Below are 23,284 nucleotides of genomic sequence, written 5' to 3'. Positions count from 1 at the left end.
GAAGGTTGGTTCCCAAGGCCACGTGAAGCGCCCAAGCAGGCGAGACTAATGTCAGAAGAAAGTTAAGATCGTCCCGGTCTCTGCAACGCAGCGCCCCGCTGCCACCCTCAAGTGCGGCTTCTTGCAACAGCTGTCACCGCCGGGCGCCAGCGGGACCTAATCCAACCAGACAGTGGTCACAGCGGAGGAGCGATGTGCCACCGCAGACCTGGCAGGAGCCTCAGGCCGCCATCGCCGCTGCTGCTGCTGCTGCCATTGCTGCTGCAGCCTCCCTGGGCGGCCGCCGCCTCCGCGAAACGCAACCCAGCAGGTGAGCAGAACGAGCTGCCGCGGACTTAGGGGCGTCGCCCCGTACCCCCCAACCCACGCCCGCGGCTCGCCAGGGTCCCAGCACGTTTGCATTTAGGGGCATCTTTAGTTGCACTTCTCGGTGGGGAGCCTGGAGGGTTAGGCTCTAGCCCTGAGGTAGATCAGCGGTGGCGTTTAAGAAGGGCACAAGGGCTCTGCCAACTTAAAAAGTTTTGGCCTGAATTCTCCTGTCCCGTATCTTGGCCCAGACAACCTCGACTGGTCCTGAAGACTCCGGCCCAGAGATTTATCCGGATCAGACTGAGGTGTGATTTCGAGCTGACCTTTGTTCCGTTTCTAAAAGTAGGCAAGTGACCTGGGTGTAAGAGAACTGATAGCAAGCTGGTTGTGTCATCTTGATGTGGGACAGGGCCAGAGCCCAAGGCCGCTGAGTTCTTTCCTCTGAACTGCCTCAGAACCCTAAAGTGGATTAAAGCCTCCATTCTACAGCGCGGAGACTGGGACTGGGGGGAAGTCAGGAATTTGCATAAGCGATAAGGTAGCTGGGTTGCCCGAGGGCACTGGTGTAATCCTTCCTGTCAGAAAAACAGGCCTCAACAGGTGTCCTTCCAATCTTACCCTTCCATTTGCAAGAACACCAAAATGAATTGTGGGATGCGTAGACTTGGAAGATTCCAAAAGTCAAATTCAGAGAGGATTACTCTGATTTCGTAATCTTCTCCACGACGCTGACCTGTGCAAGAATAGGAAGGGGCGTGGGCAGTGTCCCCTTTCAAAGATCGCCGATTTTCTTGTTACCATCCCTCAACAAGTCCCTGCACCCTTCCGATTTTGAAGTGTTTGCTTTTAAAGCCTGCTCCACTCATTGTCTGGAATCGCTCCAGTGAGCGCAGGCTCAGGGGATCAGAAGGGACTGGTCCAGAAGTGCCTGGTGGTGTCTCCCCTGATATAGCTGTATGTTCTTTGGTCATTCCCAGTTGTCATTCCTCACCAACCCAGACACACACACACACACACACACACACACACACACACCTTCTAGCCCAGAAGAAGTTGCTGGTTTGTTACCATGGCCAGCAATCCTGAAAGGCTCCTCCACATGGCCTTGAGGACAGCTAAGGATGCCTGCAGTGGCCATTTGAAACAGATACGATGTGCTTTCGCCCTCCTTATCAATATGTTATTGGTATTGTATGAAGTTTCTCAACCTTCCAGTAGACTACCTAAAATGTAAATCATAAAAACCAGAGACATCGCTATCTCCCTGCTTCCAAAGGGACCTACCTAGTGCTGTACTGTGAGCTTAGTAGGTTGTGTCCTACCTGTTCCTGGGGAAGAGAAAGTAACACATTCACCCTAGACAGGACACCCAGGGCCATCTTACTGGCCCGCTTCTTTAATATTTGAATTCAGGTTTTATTTTTTTATTTCAGAGATTGGCAAATTGTTTCGCAGCCGTCTCTCTGTATTGTTCAAGGTATTGCAGACAGCATGCAGATGACAGTGTACACTGGGAAACGCCTATGGTTTTTTTTTTTTGTTTTTTTTTTTTTTTGTTTTTTTTTTTTTTTTAGAACATCCTTGTATGGTTTTACTGTGTGTGTTCTATACTGGGGATTGAGCCCAGAGCTTCACAAAAGTTAAAACACACCTCCTACCATCAAACCACCTCCCCACCCCCCAACCCTAGATACCAACTGAGGGTAATCTTTTTAAGAGAAATGAATGGCAAAATGGGGTGAGCCAACCTCCACGAGGCTCAAAATGTAGCACATTCCTTGGTAAAACTGGTTCTTCTCCTTGGCAGGGCTAGACTCCAGAAGTCAGTATTTGCATCATGCCAGCCGTGATCAGATCTCAGGGAGACAATTCACCCTGATACACGCCCAAGTCTGTTCCCAAATTCATCATTAATTATTCATGAGAAATATAACTGTCAGGCTGACTGGGGGCCTGACTCATCTGCCCTGACTGGGCACTAGGAACTGGAATCAGCTGGTGGGAAGCACTTTGCTATTCTGGCTGTCATTTGGTCTCCTGAGTGTGTCATGGTTGACTTGAGTTCAATGGCTCTTTAACTCTGAGAGCAGTTATACATCTGAGTTCACTAAAGTGGGCCTCCTGGTTGCTCCAGGGTTTTGTTTTGTTTTGTTTTGTTTTGTTTTCGTTGTTGTGGTTTTTGTTTTTGTTTTTGTTTTCGTTTTCGTTTTCGAGACAGGGTTTCTCTGTGTAAGCCCGGTTGTCCTGGAACTCACTCTGAAGACCAGGCTGGCCTCGAACTCAGAAATCCACCTGCCTCTGCTTCCCAAGTGCTGGGATTAAAGGCGTGCACCACCACTGCCCGGCTTTCAGAGCTTATTTTTAACCTGGAAATTCTTTAATGCCTTTTTTTTAAAAAGACATTATGTAGCCCTGGCTAGCCTAGAACTCACTGTGTACACTAGGCTGACCTGGAACTCAGAGAGAGCTACATTTCTCTTTCTCCTGAATACTGGACATAAATGCAAGAGCCACCACACCAGTCTGGTCTTTTTATCCCTAAACAGTGTTCCAATTGATCCTGTGCTCTGATTTTTGGCTTTAAAGGGCGGCTAGTGAGCCACTGCTGGGGTTAGCACCTTCCTTCTTCCTACTAAGGCAAAGGAGGAACTTACTAACATTGTGGAGGTAGTGAAATTATGAGGAAATATTTATGTAAAACTTGTAACTCTGTGTCATCCGCAAAGACTTAGATGCCACACGACATGTGTCAACCCTCTTGGGGGTGGGGAAGATGTGGAAGTCTTTTGATTGAGGTCTGAAAACAAAATTAACAAATCCCCTAGAGAGGCTGCCAGTGCCCTGAAAGGCCTCCATCATCAGTCTGGCAGGTGCTGTGATGGGCCCAGTATAAGCGGCTGACAAATTATCAAAGCATAATTCCCTTTAAGCTCCTTTGTAAACTCAAGTGACCAGCATCCTAATTCATGAGTCCAAATCATGAGTCAATATACTGGGGCCAGTGAAATAGCCCAACCACAAAGGCTCATGGGACACGAGGCTGACCTGAGTTCGATCCCTGGGACTCACATAAGGGTGGCGGTGGGGGGGGGGGATATCTGAGAGCACACTCCACAGAGTTGTCCTCTGACTCCCTACTGCGTGCCTTGGCATGTGCGCTCACATAGTCAGTACACTATGATCTCCATGTGAATATGTTTCCATGTGTTACCTTGCAGTCAGTGTGACAGTTTGGGATTTAGGTGGCCATGCAATCAGGAAAGAATTGTGCTAGGCCAGAGGGAGTGGCTGTGGCACCAGATGAGACGCTCCTCCCATTCTTGAGGAGTTTGTGACGGAGATTATTGGACCAAGCACACAGATACGTCCAGTCGAGTGCCCTGGATGGGAGGTGACTCAGAGTAACAAATCTGTCAGGCACCGTGACACACACCTGTAATCGAGCACTTGGGAGGCAGAGGAAAAATAATCTCCATAAATTGAGGGCCAGCCTGAGCTACACAGCAAATTCCAGGCCAGCTAGAGCTATATAATGAGACGTTTTTCCAAAAAGGGAGTGTGGGTGGGGCTTGGGGGAGAACCACATCAGAATGAAGCCAAGTTAGTGTCCAAGGGGATAAAGGAAGAACGAAGGATGCTTTTGGATTTCACCAAATCTCTAGTCATTTCCTGCATTCTATACTTCGCTCCGTTGATTCTTTTTTTGGTTTGTTTTGTTTTTTTATTTTGTTTTTGCTTTTTTGTTTTGTTGGGTTTTTTGTTTTGTTTTTTGTTTTTTTGTTTTTGTTTTTGTTTTTGTTTTTGTTTTTTGAGACAGGGTTTCTCTGTGTAGCCCTGGCTGTCCTGGAACTCATTCTGAAGACCAGGCTGGCCTCGAACTCAGAAATCCGCCTGCCTCTGCCTCCCAAGTGCTGGGATTAAAGGCGTGCACCACCACCAGCTCAGCACGCTTCGTTGATTCTTAACTGTTCTTCAGGTTTATCTCAGCTTCACACAGGCGTGTCCCACTGTGCCTCGCTCCAACTGCTCCCCACAGTGTCTTGCTTCCCACTTAGGGAATCTGTGACTGAGCGGTTTATCACTGAAGCCCATCTAGAGGGTTCTAACCCTAGGCAGGGCATCTTACGAGTAGGTAGATCAGGAACAGGCAGAGAAACGTGTCCTTTTCCATCCATGTTTGGGTTTTTATTTGTTTGGAAGAGGAGATCTCACTATGGAGGCCAAAGTGCCCTGCCCCGCCCCTCTCTGCCTCTCTGCCTCTGCCTGTCTCCAAGAGGATGGGGAAGCCATCCTCCGACCTTGGAGGACTTCTTGAAACAAATATGCTTGGGTCTGAAATGAGGTCGGGGCAACCCGGACTCTAGGTCCAGCCTTCGAAGTGAGATCAATGAACACACAACAATTTAACAATATGGTGTACGTTAGCTTAGCCTTTCCATTCACCCGGATGTGGATGTTGATTTGGAGGGAGCTGTTGTTAAACATGTTTGAACATGATCCTTCATTCCCACAATTCTAAGAACTTCAACACGCTCAGCCCCTTAGGCTGGACGTAAGCAGCGTGGTTGAGCCATTCCTTGGGCCGCTTATGTTTGCAAACATAATTACGGGAGTGATGTTAGACCCACTTCTGTGAGTGAATTGATGTTTGGATAAAATTTGCTTTTCATTAGAAGAATTAGCACAAAGCTGAGACTTGTGCAGCTTGGCAAAGAGGAGGCCAGAGAGTCAGGCGTTCAAGGCCTTCACGGGCTGTATATGGAGCTGGAAGCCAGTATGGCTGCGGGAGACCCTGTCTCAAAATAGATAAATACAGCTGGAGAATCGGCTCAGTAGTTAAGAGCACGAGTTCCTACGAATGACATGGGTTCAATTCCCAGAACCCACACAGAGTCTCATAACCATCCTCAACTTCAGTTTCAGATGATCCAACGACCTCTTCTGACCTCCAAAGGCATCAAGCACACATAGGCACCAGGCATGTTCGTGGTACACGACCATACGTGTGAGCAGAACACTCATAAAAATAAATTTAAAAACTAAGTTAGAACACCCAAATGAGATTCCTCAAAGAAACATCAGTTGGTGGTGGGGAGGAGGGAGGGGGCAGCGACCTTCTCGGAGGTGGGTGGACAGCATCTCTGCTTAAATAGAACTGCTAAAAACATGAGATCAGGGTTAGATGGACACGGTAGTTCCTCCCCACAGGAGTTCACTTTCTCAACATCTGTCCCTACATAGATACGCTCTTCAGTGGTTGAAATGTTGATAGATTAAAATGCTAAAGAACTTGGGGAAAAAAACCCCACAGATGCTGAAAAACAAAAAAAGAATTGATAAAACCCGTGGAATAAGCAAAGAACAGAACTCTCAGATTTGGGGTTAATTCTGAAAGCATGCCCTGTGTGTAGTGAGCTGCTGTGGGTGACTTCTCCTAAGGACTGGGCTGAGGTGTCCTCATATGGAGGTACAGACGCTAGCCTCTATGGTCAGGGAAGGAGGCTGCTCCAACAGGAACGAGAACTGAGCCCTTGGATACTTCCCTTCCTTGGTATGCAGCGAAGGGTTTTGGAGAAAGATTCATAAAAGCGTGCTTTGGGGGTAGAACAGAAAGCAGGAGGCGCTGTGGGCTCACTTTCCCTCTTCCTTTTGTGGTTTCTGTTCTCAACTTCTCCCAGCCTCCATCTTGTGGGTTTTAGTTAGGAAAGCCATCCTTGCTTCCTCATTTCCAGGGCTGGTGTGAGTGTGTGTGTGAGTGTCTGAGAATGTGTGTCTATGAGTGTATGTGAGTATATGTGTGTGACTGTGTATGAATGTGTGTGAGAGAAAGTGTGTGAGTGTGTGATTGTATGTGTGTGAGTGTGTATCTGTGAGTGTGAGTGCATGTGTGTGAGAGAGTGTGTATGTGTGTCTGTGTGTATGTGAGTATATGTGTGTGAGTGTGTGTGAGAGACTGTATAGGAGTGTATATGTGAGTATATATGTGTGACTGTATGAGTGTGTGTGAGAGAAAGTGTGTGTGTGATTGTATGTGTGTGAGTGTGTATCTGTGAGTGTGAGTGCATGTGTGTGTGTGAGTGTGTATGTGTGTCTGTGTTATGTGAGTATATGTGTGTGAGTGTGTGTGAGAGACTGTATAGGAGTGTGTATGTGAGTATATGTGTGTGAGTGTGTATGTATGTGTGTGAGTGTGTGAGAGAGTGAGTGTGTCTGTGAGTATATGTGAGAGTGTGTATGAGTGTGTGTGAAAAGTTTGTGAGTGTATATCTGTGAGTGTATGTGTGTGGGTGTGTGAGAGTGTGTGTATGTGAGTATATGTGTGTGTGTATGAGTGTGTGAGTGTATGTGTGTATGTGTGTGAGCGTGTGAGTGTGTGTGCATGAGTGTGTGTGTGTGTGTGTGTGTGTGTGTGTGTGATGGGGGAGGCCAGGAAAGGGATCTATTCTGGCTTCTGAAGACAGAAAGAATCTTGGAGAACATACTTTTTATATTTGGAAGGGAAATTTCTGAAGATGTGTACAGTTGCTAAGCTGTGACTGTCAGCTTCACTAACAGCTTCTTATTCATTGCCAGCGCATAACCCCTATAGCAATCCCCACTCAGAGCTTCCTGCCTTCCTACCACTAACAGTGTTACTGAGTCTCAGATGAATTTATATTCCCTTTCTGGTTTTCTCCTTAACTCCTTCCTCCCTCAGTTATTCAGTCTAAGACCTTCAGCCAAAAACCTGAGAGTCATCTAACCTATTAACCTACTTCCACCTCTTTGATACTGACCTAAATGTAATAGGGTCTTTTTCTATTGATCTATAGTTACATCTATCTATCATCTATCTATCTATCTATCTATCTATCTATCTATCTATCTACGTATTTATCTTTGATACTGACCTAAATGTAATAGGGTCTTTTTCTATTGATCTATAGTTACATCTATCTATCATCTATCTATCTATCTATCTATCTATCTACGTATTTATCTATGTATCTATGTATCTATGTATCTATATATCTATCTATCTATCACCTATCTATCATCTAACGGCATTCCAGTGTATGAGTGTACTGTGGAGGTCAGAGGACAACTTGCAGGAGTTTCTCTTTCTACCTCCAGGGTCTTGGGTATCAAACTTAGGCTGTCAGATTTAGCAGCAAGTGCCTTTACTCACTGAGCCATGTAGCCTGCTCTGTACTTTTTGTCTTCAACCACAGCCGGTATTGGACAGTTTCTCAGAAAGAGTGATGCTGCACATACGGCATCCTTTCTCCTCCTGCCTCATCTTCCTCTTTTCCTTTCTTAGTGTTCCTGCCTTTCACAGTTCCTGTGCTTCTTTATCCAGTGCCCGAGGATTGAACCCAAGACCTCGGGCGTGTTAGGCAAGTTACCCACCGTGAATTCACCCCTCCTGCCTTTCAGAGTGTTGCCTTCCTTCTAGTGTTTAAGGACAGGATCTCATGTCATCCAGGCTGGGCTCAAATTTGCTATATAGCCAAACTTGGCCTCGGCCTCTGGACCTTGCTACCTCTGCCTCCTGGGCGCTGGCATTACAAACTTGGTATCTTTTCCTGTTGCTGTGCAGGATGACTTAACAAAAGGCACTTAGGGGAGGAAAGGTTTATTCTGGATCTCAGTTCAAGGATAGAGTCCATCCTGCAGGAAAGTCAGGGTAGGAGGAGCCTGAAGCAGCTGCCCACAACATTGTATCCACAGTCAGGAAGCAGAGAGTTACAGACATAGGAGACTACTCAGCTCCCTCCCTACATTCTTATACAGTCAGGATCCTAGTCAGGGGATGAAGCCACCCACAGTGGGCGGGTCTTCCCATCCCAGTTAATGAAATCGTGAAACCCCACCCCCACAGGTATGCTCAGAGTCCTATCTTCCAGACGACTCTAGATTCTGTCTAGTTAACAGTTCACATTACCATTACACAGATGTACATCACCGTGCCAGATACTATACCAGATGGGAAGAAACAATCTCTGGACCCCAGGAGTTTGCCATGTAGGTTTAAGTATTAAGGCATAAAGTGTATTGGGTGCACTGGTCCTGTGGGGACAATGGGTCCCTGGGAGGCAGGACAGCTTCCTGAGTCCTCATTAGCCATTTCTAGCCTGTTAGCCTGTTAACAAGTTAACAAGAGACAGACTATCAGGAAGAAGAAATGATAGGGACAAATGGGAAGGGCTGGCCCAGTTCCAGGCAGGATGGAGAGCTGGACTTAGCATTTCCTGGCCCCAGAGTGCTGGACACCTGGACAGGAACTTGTGAGAACAAGAGGGGGAATTGAAGAATTTATTTTTAAATAGTGTGTTATGTGTGTGTGTCGTGTATGTGTCATGTGTGCATGTGCATGTATGTGTGTGTTTATTTTGGGACAGGTGCATGCATGAATATGTGTGTGTCTAGCCAGAGTCTAGCCTCAGGCCTTGTTCCTTGGGGTTGTCCACTTTTTATTTTTTTTCCAAGACAGGTCTCTTACCCGAGTGAGCACCGGGGAAGCACCTATGCCGACCCTTTTAGCACTGGGACTACAGATACATGTCATCACGCCTAGTAGGTGCCAGGGATTAATCTCAGGTCCTTAGACTTGCTCAGCCAGTACTTCACTGACAGAGCCATCTCCAGAGGCTGTAGGCTAGAAAGCATTCAAAGCAAATGTTTGACTGTTGTTGCACAGGGGGAAGGGACTGGCCACAGGTGAGTGGTATTCTTCATGGCTCTCTTTTCCTGCAGGAATCCACTATGCAACTGCATACTGGTTCCCTGAATCGAAGACAGTGGAAATCAAGATGGTACTGGACAAGAATGGGGATGCCTACGGCTTCTACAATGATTCCATTAAAACCACAGGCTGGGGCATCCTGGAGATCAGAGCTGGGTATGGCTCTCAGCCCCTGTCCAATGAGATCATCATGTTTATGGCTGGCTACCTCGAGGGCTACCTCACAGCTCTGTAAGTGTCCCATCCCTTTGCTTTGTGGCTCCCGGATCCTGGTGTGATGTGTTAGCAGTGGAGGGTGGGGGGGGTGGGGGGGTGGGGGGGGGTACCTGGTCATGACACTTCCGTTTTCAAATCTTCCCCTTTTTAAAAGATGAGATTGTGTGTCGTGAGTGTGTACTGGTGTGCCTGTGTGTTCGTGGGCCGGAGGTTGGTCCTCTGCGCCTTCCTCAGTCGTGCTCCACTGGAATGCTTTTGAGCCGAAGTTTCTCGCTTTGATTCAGCGAGCCTGGACAGCCAATGGGCTCCAGAGCCACTCCTGTCTCCACCCCTCCAGCCCTGGGTTATACATGCTGTAACCTCGCTTTTTATGTGGGTGTTGGGAATCCAAACTCAGGTTTTTGCAGTGGCCATCTTCTCAGCTACCTTCCTTTGTTATGAAACCATTTTGAAAGATATGAAACCATTTGGCATGATGTAATACTTCTAGTCATCTGTCATTGGGTAGAAAGCAGGTAAGTAAGATGCGGAATGATTTCCTGAGAGAAACAAAGCAGGGAAGATTGATTGAGAGTAAAATGTAAGGTGCTGACTAAATGGTTAGAGGCAGTTGCCACCAAGCCTGAGTTCAATCCCAGGGACTCTTATAAGTTGTCTTCTGACTTCCGTGATTATAGACCATGGAACGATCACTTCCATATACACACCATAAATGAGCGGTTGCGTAAATAAGAACAGAATAGAGATTGTTTAAATTAATAAAATGCAAGAGCACTTATTTTCTAGTATTTTGAAACAACATTTCCAAGTAGACAAAGAGATTTAAACTGAACTTTTAATGAGTATACTGTAATCATGCCTAAGTCTGTTGATAGTCAATCTCAGAGTCCTTGCCTTGTCTTATAAAATAACAAGGACAGAGTTGATAATAATTTAATCACTATAGTTAAGCTTTTCTGGGGCTTATTTGTAGTGGGCTCTCATATAGCTCAGGCTGGTCTTGAACTCACTGTGAAGTCAAAGATGCTCTTATACTTCTGATTTTCCTGCCTCCACTTCCCAAGTACTGAGACTATGAGCGCGGGCCACCATGCCCAGTTTCAGTGGTGTTGGGATTCTAACCAGGGCCTCCAGCCCTCTCCGAGCTTCAAGCTACCACTGAAATGTGTCCTGTAGTCTGTTTCCCTGAAACAGGGTCTCATTCTATCTCACTCTATAGCCATGACGGGTCTGGAACTCATTAAACAACCCAGGCTGGCCTCAAAGATGCAGTAATCCTCCTGCCTCAGCCTCCTGAGTGCTGGGGGATTGCTTTATTGAGGAAAGGTTTTAAGGGAGTGAAGTTGTATCTCATTGGGTCACATCACGTTTGATATAAAATTGTCTTTTCCACCTTGGCTTGCTTCTTTTATTCTCTGTGACCTAGTTAAGTGCAGTTTAATCTAACTTTATTGGGAGCTATTAAACCATAGTTGTAATAAGTTAAATATGGATCTTAATCTTATTCTGAGCCACTGAGATAAAATCAGTTATGGACTGTGGCCCTCCTTTTATTATTATTTAGACTACAAATTCCTGTTTTGTGTGTATTTGTGGGTGTATACCTGCCCCGGGGTCGGGGGGTTGGGGCAGCTGCACAGAGGACAATGCTGGGTGTCTTCTATTTCTCCCCCCCTTATTTTGAGACAGGATTTCTTACTGAACCTACAGCTCATTCACGCAGCTGGATTGACTGGCCAGTGAGCTCCCCGGGTCTTTCTGTCCAGATACATCAGCTCTGGAATCACAGACATGCACTCTCATATCTATCCAGGAATTTAAACTCAGGTCCTAACGTCATGCCCTGAGCTAGCTTCTCAGCCCTCTTGGGTTTTTTTTGTTTGTTTGTTTGTTTTGTTTTTGTTTTGTTTTGTTTTACACAGCTTTGGCAATTTTATTATGTAAATAACCTTAACATTCAGAAATGTATAAAACCATTATCTGGAAAAGATTTATTTAATTTTACAAGTGCTTTGCCTGCCTGCAGGTAAGTGGGCCTTATGTTTGCCTTACTTGTGGAGGCCAAAAGAAGACACTAAAAGGCCCCAGAACTGAAATTACCATGTGGGTGCTAGGAACCGAACCCAGGTCTTCTATGCTCCTGACCACTGAGCCATCTCCTCGACCCCTTGGAAATATTTTTAAAACATGTTTAAAGCTGTACTGTCTGTGTAAATTTAACTCCTCAGTGCCTCTCAGACTCCGTTTGCACTCCCTTCTCCACTTAATTCTGGCTGTGTTATTTAACCGAGTTGCAAATTTGCAGAAATAATTCAGATAGCAACAGTTCGACTATAAACAGATGAGATTAAGTTGCCAGTGACATGTCTAGGGGCGTGAGGGAAAGCGAGTTCTGAGAAAGCAGCTCTGGATGAACACTACTTCCTTAGGTATTTCCACTGAGACCCACTGTTGGAGAGCCCGTGGGGTTTGACCGGCTTCTGACTGGGTGGTACGGTGGCATTCTCTCTCTTTTTAAAAAAGAATTACTTAATTTATTTTATGTATATGAGTAGACTGTAGCTGCCCTCAAACACACCAGAAGAGGGCATTAGATCCCATTACAGATGGTTGTGAGCCACCATGTGGTTGCTGGGAATCAAACTCTGGTCCTCTGGAAGAGACGTCAGTGCTCTTAACCACTAAGCCAGTTCTCCAGCTCCCATCGTTCTCATGATACAGAAAACATGTTGCAGGCATCCTACAGCAGACACTTAGGTGTGTGTTAGGGTTGTAATTAAATTGGGTTAGGGTTATGTTATGAGTTTTTAATGTTGTTTGTGTGTACATGTGTATGTGTGTGTGAATGTGTGTGTGTACTTACATCCATGGATGGCATGGCATGTATGTGATTGGCAGAGAGCACTCTGTGAGAGCTGCCATGTGGGTTCTGGGGTTCGAACTCAGCCGAGCCCTCTCGACAGCCCTCTGCCTTCACTCTAGATGTAAAGCATTTATTTATCTTTGAGTAACCTTTGCTCCCTCCCCCCATGTTCGTTAAAAGCATGTCTGTAGCAAACATCACATTACTTTTTTTTTTTTTTTTTTTTTTTTTTTTTTTTTTTTTTTTTTTTTTTTTTTTTGAGACAGCATCTTACTATGTAGCTCTGGCTGTCCTGGAACTCACTGTTTAGACCAGTCTGGCCTTGAACTCACAGAAATCAGTCAGCGTCTGTGATCCTAGCGAGGGATTAAAGATGTGCACCACGGTGACACTGCCTGATTTGATTTTTTAAAGAAGCAGCTACAATTCAGTAACTATGATTTGTTTTGTTTTGAATTGGTTGGCTTTGCTTTGTATTGTTTTTTTAAGTAAAATCTCATGTTTTGACTTATTTATTCTTTTAACGATTTTATTTTTATTTTTCATTGCTTTCTCTTCCTCTTCTTCCTCCTCTTCCTCCTCTTCTTCTTCCTGCTCCTCCTACTCCTCCTCCTTCTCTTCCTCCTCCTCCCTTCTCCTTCTGTTTGTTCAGGAAAGGGCCTCACTATGTAGCCTTGACTGTTTTGGAACTTGCTATGCAATCCAGGTTGGCCTCAAATGCACAGAGATTCGCTTGCCTCTGCTACCTCCTAAGTGGGATGAGAGTTTTGTGAACATAGTATGCAGAGTCCCGGGGAACAGACATTCCAGAAACCTCTGTTCGGGCTCTGCCATCTTAACTGTTTCAGGGAAGGCAAATACAGGCAGGGATTTCAGCACAAGGCTGTGTTTAGATCACCTTTGAGCCCTGCTCAAAGCTTCCAAGAGCTGGCTGCTTTCTTGGTGACCAAGCGTGCTTCGGAATAACACATCGGCCTGGAGCTGGGGAAAGGCGTGGCCTTATCCACTATTTCTTCCTCTTTTGATGCGGCCCAGAGAGGTCCGCTGTACAAGAGCTGGCTGTTAAAGAATCAACCTGCTTAGTGGAGTAGACAGGCTGGGTTTGCAGGAGCAAGAGCGCCAGCTGAGCCGAGCAACCTTACCGCTGGACTCCTAGGATTCCAGCGTCTAGATTGAAGGCGCCACAGTGCAATGTCTCATCTGAGTGGATCCCTGGGAACTCGACGCTGCAGCCTTCATCTCTACTACCTGAAAAGTTGCTAGTCATCTAGGCTCAATGCTGCAATTTGGATGTAAAATATCCCCACGGGTGCATGGGATGCCAGATGGTGACCCTGTTTGACGGAATTGGTGGAAACTTTTGGACATGGGGCCTCATTGGCAGATACAGGTTTGTAGGAGTCAAGCTTGGGGTTTAGGGATCAGTTCCACCCAGTTCTTGCCTGCCATCTCTGCTTCCTTCCCAAGCAGATTTAAAGAGTCCCAGACACAGGCTCTTCCTGATATCAAGTCCACTCCCCCTTCTACACTATGTGGACTGTACCCTCTTAAACCATGGGAGAAAATAAATTCTTCCTCCCTTGAGGTACCCCATCCTGGCAGCAAGAAATGTAAGTGGGAGCCCACCCCACAGGCCCTCACTCTTCCCCCTGCCTCCCTTTCTCTTATCTTTGGAGGTAGACAAGTTCTTACGTAGCCTAGGTTGGCCCATAACTTACAATGTAGTGAAAGATGACCTTAAACTCCTGATTGTCCTGCCTCTACTTCCCAAGTTCTGGAATTACAGGCATGAGCCATCATGCCCAGCTAAACACTGTCTTTCTTATTTATTTGTTATTTATTTGTGTGTGTGAGAGAGAGAGTGTGTGTGTGTACCCCTAGAAGTCAGAAGAGGTCATCAGATGCCCTAGAATTGGGATTATAGATGGTTGTGAGCCACCTGATGTGGGTACAGGGAACCAAACTAAAGTCCTCTGCAAGAACAGGAAACACTCCTAACTACAGCCATCTCTATTCTCCAATGAAGTCTTCTTGAAAAACTTCTTATGATTGTATCCCCACTGACTTACAGCTCTGTCTCTCCCCTCCTCCATCTGTAGCTCCTTGGAGTTAGGGTTCCTGCCTTGACCCAGACACCTGGCATGGCACTTGGCCTCCAGATGTTAATTACATGCTCATTAGTTTTAATTAAATCCTGCTGATGAGTCAGAAGGAAGAGGCTTGCATTTCCATATACTGCAACAGGATGGCAGCCCCAGCCTTGAAGCTGAGTTTCTTTGTTTTTTACCTTGATTGGGTGGCTCTCTAAGAGTCTCTCTGATGAGCTAAACATTAAGTGGTCCTGAATGGCTCATTAATAAACGAGGCATGAAACCTGTCTGAGAGGAAAATGTGATGGGGACTCGGGCCTAGGAGGCTCTTGCTAGTTGTTTAAATAAAGTGGCTGATAAATGGGGGGTCCACAGCAGCAGCTGAAACTGCCTCCTCTGGAACTGCCCAGCTGGAAGGAATGGAGTCAATGTCGCACACACTGTTTTGTTGATCAGAAGGGAGGGACAGAAGTTGGCACGAGTGCGATCTGAGAGTGTTTGACACAGTGATGCAATCATTGCTAAGGCTGATAAAGTTTACCAGCACCTCGGACCCAATAGAGGAAGCAAGCAGTCTCTCCTTGGTATTGGGCGACTACCAAGAAATGCCTCAATAATTTCTTCCACGTGCCTGGCTTGCTCCTTTTGTTGTTAGAGGTTGAATATGCTTCTAGGTCAAGTCTATAAGCAAAGTCAAGAATTAAGCTAGAGGCTGACCTTTAAGCATGGCTAATGAACTATCAACGCATAACTATTTGGAGCTTAGCAAGGACCACTGAAACAGAAGACACGATGGCCGTCCCACAACGTGTGACAGTGGTGGCCAGCTAGCTGCAAGCACTTACCTAGTACACTATACTCCAAAGAGAGTTCCAAGAAACTTTATGTTAAGTGTTCAGTCTGCCCTAGTTCTGTGGTCACTGGGGTCCATGTCTAGGAACCTGAGGCCTGGGCACAGAGACACGCTGTAGGTAGTTGAAAGGTAGAAAGCCAGTAAGTGGGTGTCTCAGTCAGGTGTTCTATTGCTGCAATGAAACATCATGACCAAAAAGCAAATTGGGGAGAAAAGGGTTTATTTGGTTTAAACATCCATATCACTGTTTATCATCAAAGAACGAAAACTGAGGCAGGGCAGCACCCTGGAGGCAGGAGCTTGTTGCAGACTGAGCTGCCCCACGTTAGGCACCAAAATGTTGAGAACCACTCTGCCCCACACTTGGGGGCCAAAATGTCGGGGACCGCTCTATCAGTGTTGGAACCCGCACTGCCAAAAGCCTCGAGGGCTAAACTGTTAGAGTCCACACTGCCCCAAGCTGCTTCAGTCCGAGGGTCAGGGTTCAGCAAGAGAGAGAGTGAGGATGGATGCGAAGAATGGAGACCAGACAGAGTGTGATTCAATCCCGTTTATTCTTCAGTCTCTCTTCTTCTCTCCAAGTCCCTAGTTCCTAGGTCCAAGTCTCAGGTCCTAATCCTAGTTCCAGCTGTAATAAGTCTCAAATCCTTATCCTAGTTCTAAGTTGCTAGTCTCTTTCCCAGTTCCAAGATACCTGCCTCAAGTCTCAAGTCTCAAGTCTCAAGCACTCTTCCAAATACAAGTGTCTAATTCCTAGTTCCATGTCTCAAGTTTCAAGTGCCTACTCCAAGTGTCTAATAAATTCTTCTGTCTGCCTCTCACCTTCTATATGTCTCACTTCTAAGCCACACCTTTAAGTCATGCCTTTAAGTCTCAGCTCTAAATCACACCCTTAAGTTTCACACACCCAAGGGAAGATCCTGGGTATCTAAAACAAGATGCTATCAGAGTGTGCTCAGCTGTTGTAGGCTGTTGTAAACAAGTCTCTTGTCAGGGTATATGGCTCAAGATGGCTGCAAGGATGATAATTGCCTTCTGTCGGCTCCCCACAGGAGCTGATGCAGAAGCCACAGAGGGGGGCTGCTCACTGGCTTGCCCCACATGGCTTGCTCTCTTTTTTAGAGAACCCAGGTCCACCAGCCTAGAGATGGTATTACCCAAAATCTGTGGGTCCCTCCCCCACCAATCCCTACTTAAATGCCCTACAGGCTTTTCTACAGCCTGGTCATATGGAGGCACTATCTCAGTTGAGGCTCCCTTCTTTCAGAGAACTTTAGCTTGTGTCAAGTTGACATAAAACGAGCTAGCACAGTAGGATTCGGGATTGGAAACCAGGCTGTTTAGTCAGAGTTTGTCCATTCGTGCAAATACACACACACACGGGGGGGGGGGGGGGGAGTTTAATTACTGTGGAAAATACTGAGGCAGACTGTCTGGTCCCTGATCCAGGAAAGTCAGACAAACAAAAGAGTCAGACACAGTGAATGACAAGCATTAAACAATGTGATATTGACAAGAGGCAAAGAGATCCAGGAAAAGATAAATGATCATGAGTCTTTGAGATTCTCAACCTCCAAATGTGTGTGACTGACTGAGGTGAGCAACTCTTAGCCCACTTAGGAGGAGGCACTGCTGGTCCCGTAACTAAGCTTGACAGATCCATGAAGTTCTGCTGCATGAGACCTGCAAACCATGAAGAAATCGAGAATCTTGCTTTTAGTCGTTAGCCAGTGTAGAATCAAGCTTTGAACTCAGAATTCAAAGTCTGTGTCCTTGGGGGTGGCTAAGTCGGTAAGTTTGCCTTTGCAAGCAAGATGACCCAAGCCCAAATCCTATAGCCCATTAACAGAGGAGCATGGCAGTGTGCAGGGGAGGCAGATAGATGGTTGCACAGCTCCACTGTTCACCCAGCATCTCTTCTGTGTTCTAAATGTCAGAACAAAACATCAACAAACAAACCTTGTCTTAGGGCTGGAAAGTTGACACAGAAATTAAAAATATGTACTGCTCTTCCAGAGGACCAGAGTAACTCTAACTCCAGAGGACCTGATGCCCTCTTCTGGCTTCCTTGGGGACTGCACCCAAGTGCGCATACACATATGAAAAATTATCAAAAGTAAAATAAAATTTTAATGTATAGTCTCTACAAAATCAATCAGCAACAGTTCAGTAATTACATGTTAGCTGTAGTGTCAGGTGTCTTCCTGTATTTCCATCTTGTGTTACATGCGTCTCCTTAGCTGCCATCTCTCAGTTGAGACTGACACTCCTCTGCTTCAGGATTTCTCTGTTAGAAACACTGACGTCTGTGTTGCGTTGTTTCTCATTGAGGGCTGTACAGTGTTGAAGAGCCTATGAGTTTCCACAGATGCTCCCTGGAGGGCAAAATCCACAGAACTTTCTCCAAATGAGAAGTGCTGTGCTTTTGACAGTGGGAGTGTGCAAACAGCTGAAACTCTGTATGAACTAGGCAGGGTGCAGTGACTGGGTGCAGTGTCAGGAACTGTGGGTGATGGGGACTGTGGGTGCAGCGACGGGGACTTTGGGTTAAATGCCCAATATTTTTGTTTCCTTATCTAAGTGAGCATTGTATATCAAAACTTTGCATTTCATTTTTTTAAAAGTTAAAATTGTATATAAAGTACAATAGTGTTTAATTTAGTGTGTGTGTGTGCGTGCACGTGTGTGTGTGTGTGTGTGTGTGTGTGTTTGTGTACTTAATGTGTGGTGGAGAGAAGGCTCTTGTCATGGTGCACCTGTAGAAGTCTGAGGTCAGCCTTCGGGACTCAGTTCTCTGTTTCTTTATTTGAGGTCTGTTTATCAAACTCAGGGCGTTGGGCTTACAGGGCAAGCACTTTTATTGGCTGAGCCATCTTGCCAGACTTCTACACCGAGGCAGGTGAGCTCTGCACACTCAAACCTCAGAGGATCATCTTTCTAGGCTTAGCCTTTTTCTGGAAATTACGTTTCATTGGCTTCCTGTCCCAATGCCATTCTCCCCAGGCAGAGAGAGACCCTCTCACCCTTCCTGTAATGTGTCCCTTGAGGAGCTGGTGTTTTAGGGACATTCACCAAGTGTGTGGGACTGCATTCAGCTCAGGAGCTTATGCACTTTTAATTATATTTGTATTTTAAAATTTTTTATCTTATCTTATGTGTCTGAGGGATCTGCCTGCATGAATGTGTATGTACCGTGTGTGTCTGATGCCCATGGAGGTCAAAGGACAGCATCAAGTCCTCTAAAACTGGAGTTACTGATGGTTGTGAGCCACCATGCAGATGCAGAATACTAAGCAGCAAGTATTTTTAACCATTGATCAGTGTCCCCATCCCATAAAATTTATATAAGCACATAAGTAGTTATATATAAAGTAAGCAAAGCAACAGTGTATACCAAAGAAGAGAAAGACTTTGAATTAAGTATTCAGAGTTTTACTATATCTTCCTGGGATGGTCTCTACAAGGAAAATCCCCCCTCACCCCCCCTTCTTCGTGGTCTGAATCTCATTCCTTCCAATTTTAGAATCAATTGATTGTCCCTTCCTCCTCTGACCAGTGAACCCCACCCAGAATGGGTCTATGTTACTGAGACATCTTGTAGGGAGAAAGGGGTTTAGTCGATGGTTGTGATGAATTTCCCAGCACCCATCATGGGAGAACAATCTCCTTTACTCTTTAGCTTGGGTATTGTATCATCTGCTATGTAAGACCTACATACTCTTCTTGACGTCAGGCTGTGTAATCATTGCTATCTGAGATTGTGATGGCCACCTTCCAGATCTGTGGGTTTCCAGTGTCTCCTCCTTTGCCCAAAGACACATGGAATATTTGTCTCCTGAAGCTCATTGAGATGTGTAGGGGCATCTTGGAATAAGAACCCCCTAAGTTTGTTGCCCTGAGAAACTGACTCAAATCATCAAACCCACACGGGGTTCTTGGTTAGTCCATTTCCCAACTGCGACAAGACACTTGAAGTGACCAATCAGTTTCACCAAGGGCCTCCGGTGTCAGAGGGTTCAACCCTGGGTCATTTGGGCCATGGGAGCAGTGAGTCTTGAGGGAGGCTTACGGGAGCTCCATTGATAATGTTTCTTATCGCTATTATGAAACACCTTCAAGAAGCCACTTTAAAGGAAACTTTATTTGGGGTTTATGGTATGGGGGCAGATACAGTCCCTACCAGCAGAATTGGCAAGGCCGTAAGATGGCTTGTAGCTCTATCAGTAGAAGCATGTGCAGCTGCTTACATGATGTCCAGAGTCATAATGTACAGGACTTCAGGAGAAGGGATGACCCATAATCCCATATCCCCCACTCCTGTAGCTCTACCTCTGACCTCTAGACTATATTAGAAAGACTTCACCATGTCCCAAAACAGCACTACCAGCTGGAGACCAACCAATTGTCCACACGGGAGCCTGTAGTGAACATCTTATAGTCAGACCACACCAGTAACTTATGGTGTTTTCCTCTTCTGCATTCCATATTATTTTAAATGTTATTATTGTTATTATTATTTATTAATGTGTAAGTGTGGTGGTGAGGTGTATATGTGTATGTATCTGTCTCTCTCTCTCTGTGTGTGTCTGCATGTCTGAGTGTGTCTCTGTGTGTATGTGTATGTTTGTGTGTGTCTGTTTCTGTGTGTGCCATGTCTGAGTGTCTCTCTGTGTGTATCTGCATGTCTGAGTGTGTCTCTGTGTGTGTATCTGCATGTCTGAGTGTGTCTCTGTGTGTGTATCTGCATGTCTGAGTGTGTCTCTGTATGTTTATGTACATGTCTGTATGTGTATGTCTGTGTGTGTCAGTGTCTGTGTGTGTCAGTCTGTGTATAAACCTGTGTCTGTGTGTGCAATAAGGAGTCAGGGACACTATAACTGCTTGGAGCTGGATTTTAGGTAGTTGTAAGCTGCCTGGTGTGGGTGCTGGGACTTGAACTCAGGTCCTCTGAATGATCAATATTCACTCTTGACAACTGAACCATCTCTCCAGCCCCACCACCTTATTCTTTAAGGAAAGGTCTCTTTATTGAACCCAGAGCTCATTTCACATAAGCTGGCTGGCCAGCAAGCCCCAAGCATCCACTCTCCCCATCTTCCCAGCACGGGGTTACAGTCACACACCACCACACCTGGCTTTTATGTTGGGTGCTGGGAACCAAACTCTGGGAGAGCAGTGATTGCTCTTAACTACTGAAACACCTCTCCAGCTCCTGGAAATAGTTCTTAATGTTAAGTTGAGCATCTGTATGGTTTAAGTTTTAAAAAACGATGGTGGAGATTTGTGGTTGGTGAGCATTCCAGTTAACAAAAGAGTGAATTTATGAAGTTGTTGACGTCCAGGAGACACTGGGAGGTAATGCTGTATCTGTCATTTCAGACACATGTATGACCACTTCACGAACCTGTACCCACAGCTGATCAAGAATCCTTCCATTGTGGATAAAGTGCAAGACTTCATGGAGTATGTACAAAAGCTCCCTTCCTTGTTACCATGACTACCCCTCCTTGTTCTCATGACTACCCTTCCTTGTTCCCATAGCTACCCTTCCTTGTTTCCATGACTACCCTTCCTTGTTTCCATGACTACCCTTCCTTGTTTCCATGACTACCCTTCCTTGTTTCCATGACTACCCTTCTTTCTTCCCATGACTACCCTTCCTTGTTCCGGTGTCTTCCCTTCCTTGTTTCCATGACTACCCTTCCTTGTTCCCATGACTACCCTTCCTTGTTCCCATGACTACCCTTCCTTGTTCCCATAGCTACCTTTCCTTGTTCCCATGACTACCCTTCCTGTTCCTATGGCTACCCTGCCACTTCCCTCATGCTGAATCTTAGTCTACCTCTTAAGCAGAAGCTTTTACTGGAGGGGCCACATTTTCTGTAATGGAATGAAGCCTGTTGCTTGCAACTTCAGCTCTCTTAGAGGTCAGGTTGAATGTCTCATTACCAATGGCTGAAACAGAGAAGGCAAAGTCAGATTCCTGAAGCCTCCCATGTGGGTGCCCCTCTCTTTCTTTTTAATTGCCCCTACTCCTCCTTTGGTAAGGTGTTTCTGTGTCATGAGCCTAGTGATTAACTCTAGCTGGGAGTTGGAGAATATCTAAACCCCTAAGCTGGCACGTGGAGAGACATAGAGAGAATCTTACCACGTAGCCCAGACTGACCTCGAATTCAAGCTAAGATCTCCTTGCCTCCGTGTCCATAGTTCAGAAATTACTTACACACCCAGGTTTAAAGTCAGCCTGCTTAATGCTTGCTGGGGTACTTTTATTTTAATTAAGTTTTCTGAAGAGTAAAATGTAAGTCTAATTAAGTTGATGGCGTGGCAGACTCATCTGGAAACCCAAAGATTCTTGCATGTTCTGCTGAATCAGGCATGAAACATCCCACTTGTGACTGGCTAGAGGGTCTCAAGCATCAGGCAAAACTATGGGGCTGGATCCCGGAGGTGTGCATTGGGCTGTCTTAAGAACAGAGGACACCCTAGACAAACCAGAAATAGCTTTCTCTGTGAAAAATTGTGTCAAGTCATTATATCATCTCATTAAAACAAACAAAACAAAACCCAGAGAACTAAAAGAAGTAAAAATGAAAGAACTATTAAAAATAAATCATTTTGGGAACCTGGAGAGATGGCTCAGAAGTTAAGAACACTTGCTGCTCTGGTACATGACCTGGGTTCAGTTCCCATCACCTACATGGTGGCTCACAACCATCTGTAACTCCAGCTGCAGGGGATCCACTGCCCTCTTCTGGCCTCCACAGGCACTGCATGTACACGATGCATAGACATATGTAATAGTAATCTTCCCCCCCACCCCAGAATGCTAGAACAGACCTGTTGAGGTAGACAACAATAACAAACTGAAATGGGGTGGAGACCTCTGTGAGAGCAGTAGCCTGCTTAAACTGCCTAGTCCTCGGCAGCATCTCTCCCTCTCTCCAGATGCAGCTCTTCTACACACAAAAGAACCTGTCCTTACAGATCTGACAAAACATTATGTTCTCAGGAATGTACATTGGCAGCCTGCGCCTGGCCGTCACGGGTTAGTGTAACACTCAGAGTCTAGACAGGGCCCCAAGAAAGCTATGGAAGAGTTAATGTCCTGGCGTGAGGTTAGAAACAGTTTAAAGCTTGTACTGAAGTCACTTGAATAGTGGCAATGTACTAAAATTAATAATTAACTATACCAACATGCACAGGTGTGGGGCCTCTAGACTCCTGGTTTGATTTGGTTTTGAGTGAGCCACTGTTGAGATCTACGGTAAAGTCTGATTTCTCTTCTAGGAAGCAAGAACTGTGGACTAGGCAAAACATCAAAAAATACAAGGATGACCCATTCTGGAGACACACTGGCTATGTGGTGACACAGCTAGATGGGCTGTATCTTGGAGCGCAGAAAAGGGCTTCAGAAGAGAGAATAAAGGTAAGAATTTTGTAAGGTTCCTAAGAATTTGTACTACCAGAATGATGAAGCAAAAACAATTTTTTTTTGTCCAAGGTTAGGAATATAGTTTTGTGGCACAATACTTACCTAGCATATTCTGGGTTCTATCTCTTGCACCATCAACAAAACAAAATAAAAATATTCTCATCTAATGATCATTCTCGCAGAAATCCATTTAACTAAATCCAACCGAAAACACAAGCCAAGTATCCACATGGCCAACCTGGGTACATGGCCAGCCTGGGCTACTTGATCATTTCTACACCAGCTATATCAACAGAGGAAATAAAAAACATTCCAAGTTAGTTGCAGATCAAACTGGGACCAGAATATACATTCCTCACAAGCAAGCACTGTTTTTATCTGTCATCCTGAGATACCTAACTGCCCAATACAAGGCTCTGGTACAGAACATAGTTTATTTCTGTGTTTTCCCAGCCTTTTCTATACACAGCTCATGCTGAAGTTAAGAGCCAGTTATGAATGTATAAGATTTTAAGCGCACTCAATGGGAGCTAGTGTTTTAGGTTATCTGCTCAATAAGACAAAAAAAAAAAAAGTCTCAGTAAATAAATTCTGATTGCCACGCCTTGGGGCGGTCACTTAAGCACACAGGTGTGAGAAGATCTGTGGATTCATTCTGAAAGAAAACTAACAAGCCTGAGGTACCTGAGATACCAGCTGGCATAGCTCTGAAAGTTAAGGATGTTTGTTCCCTTAGGTAATATACGGTGTGTGTGTGTGTGTGTGTGTGTGTGTGTGTGTGTGTGTGTGTGTA

At 45.6% G+C, this 23,284-nt stretch overlaps 1 protein-coding gene across 1 annotated transcript in view; it reads left to right on the top strand.

Annotated features, from left to right (window-relative positions):
* The window catches only part of Plbd1 (phospholipase B domain containing 1), a 58,569-nt gene that overhangs the window by 400 nt on the left and 34,885 nt on the right, over positions 1–23,284 (top strand). The window contains exons 1-4 of the mRNA XM_034511816.1: positions 1–310; positions 9,046–9,265; positions 20,436–20,519; positions 22,347–22,485. The exon at positions 1–310 is cut by the window's left edge and continues 400 nt beyond it. Coding sequence (XP_034367707.1) covers positions 193–310; positions 9,046–9,265; positions 20,436–20,519; positions 22,347–22,485 — 561 coding nt within the window. The 5' untranslated portion in view covers positions 1–192. The remainder of the gene's footprint in view (positions 311–9,045; positions 9,266–20,435; positions 20,520–22,346; positions 22,486–23,284) is intronic.

The sequence above is a fragment of the Arvicanthis niloticus genome, chromosome 9, assembly GCF_011762505.2.
Source record: "Arvicanthis niloticus isolate mArvNil1 chromosome 9, mArvNil1.pat.X, whole genome shotgun sequence".
Lineage (NCBI taxonomy): Eukaryota > Metazoa > Chordata > Mammalia > Rodentia > Muridae > Arvicanthis > Arvicanthis niloticus.
The sequence above is the reverse complement of the archived record's forward strand: the minus strand, read 5'-3'. Positions and strand labels throughout refer to the sequence as shown.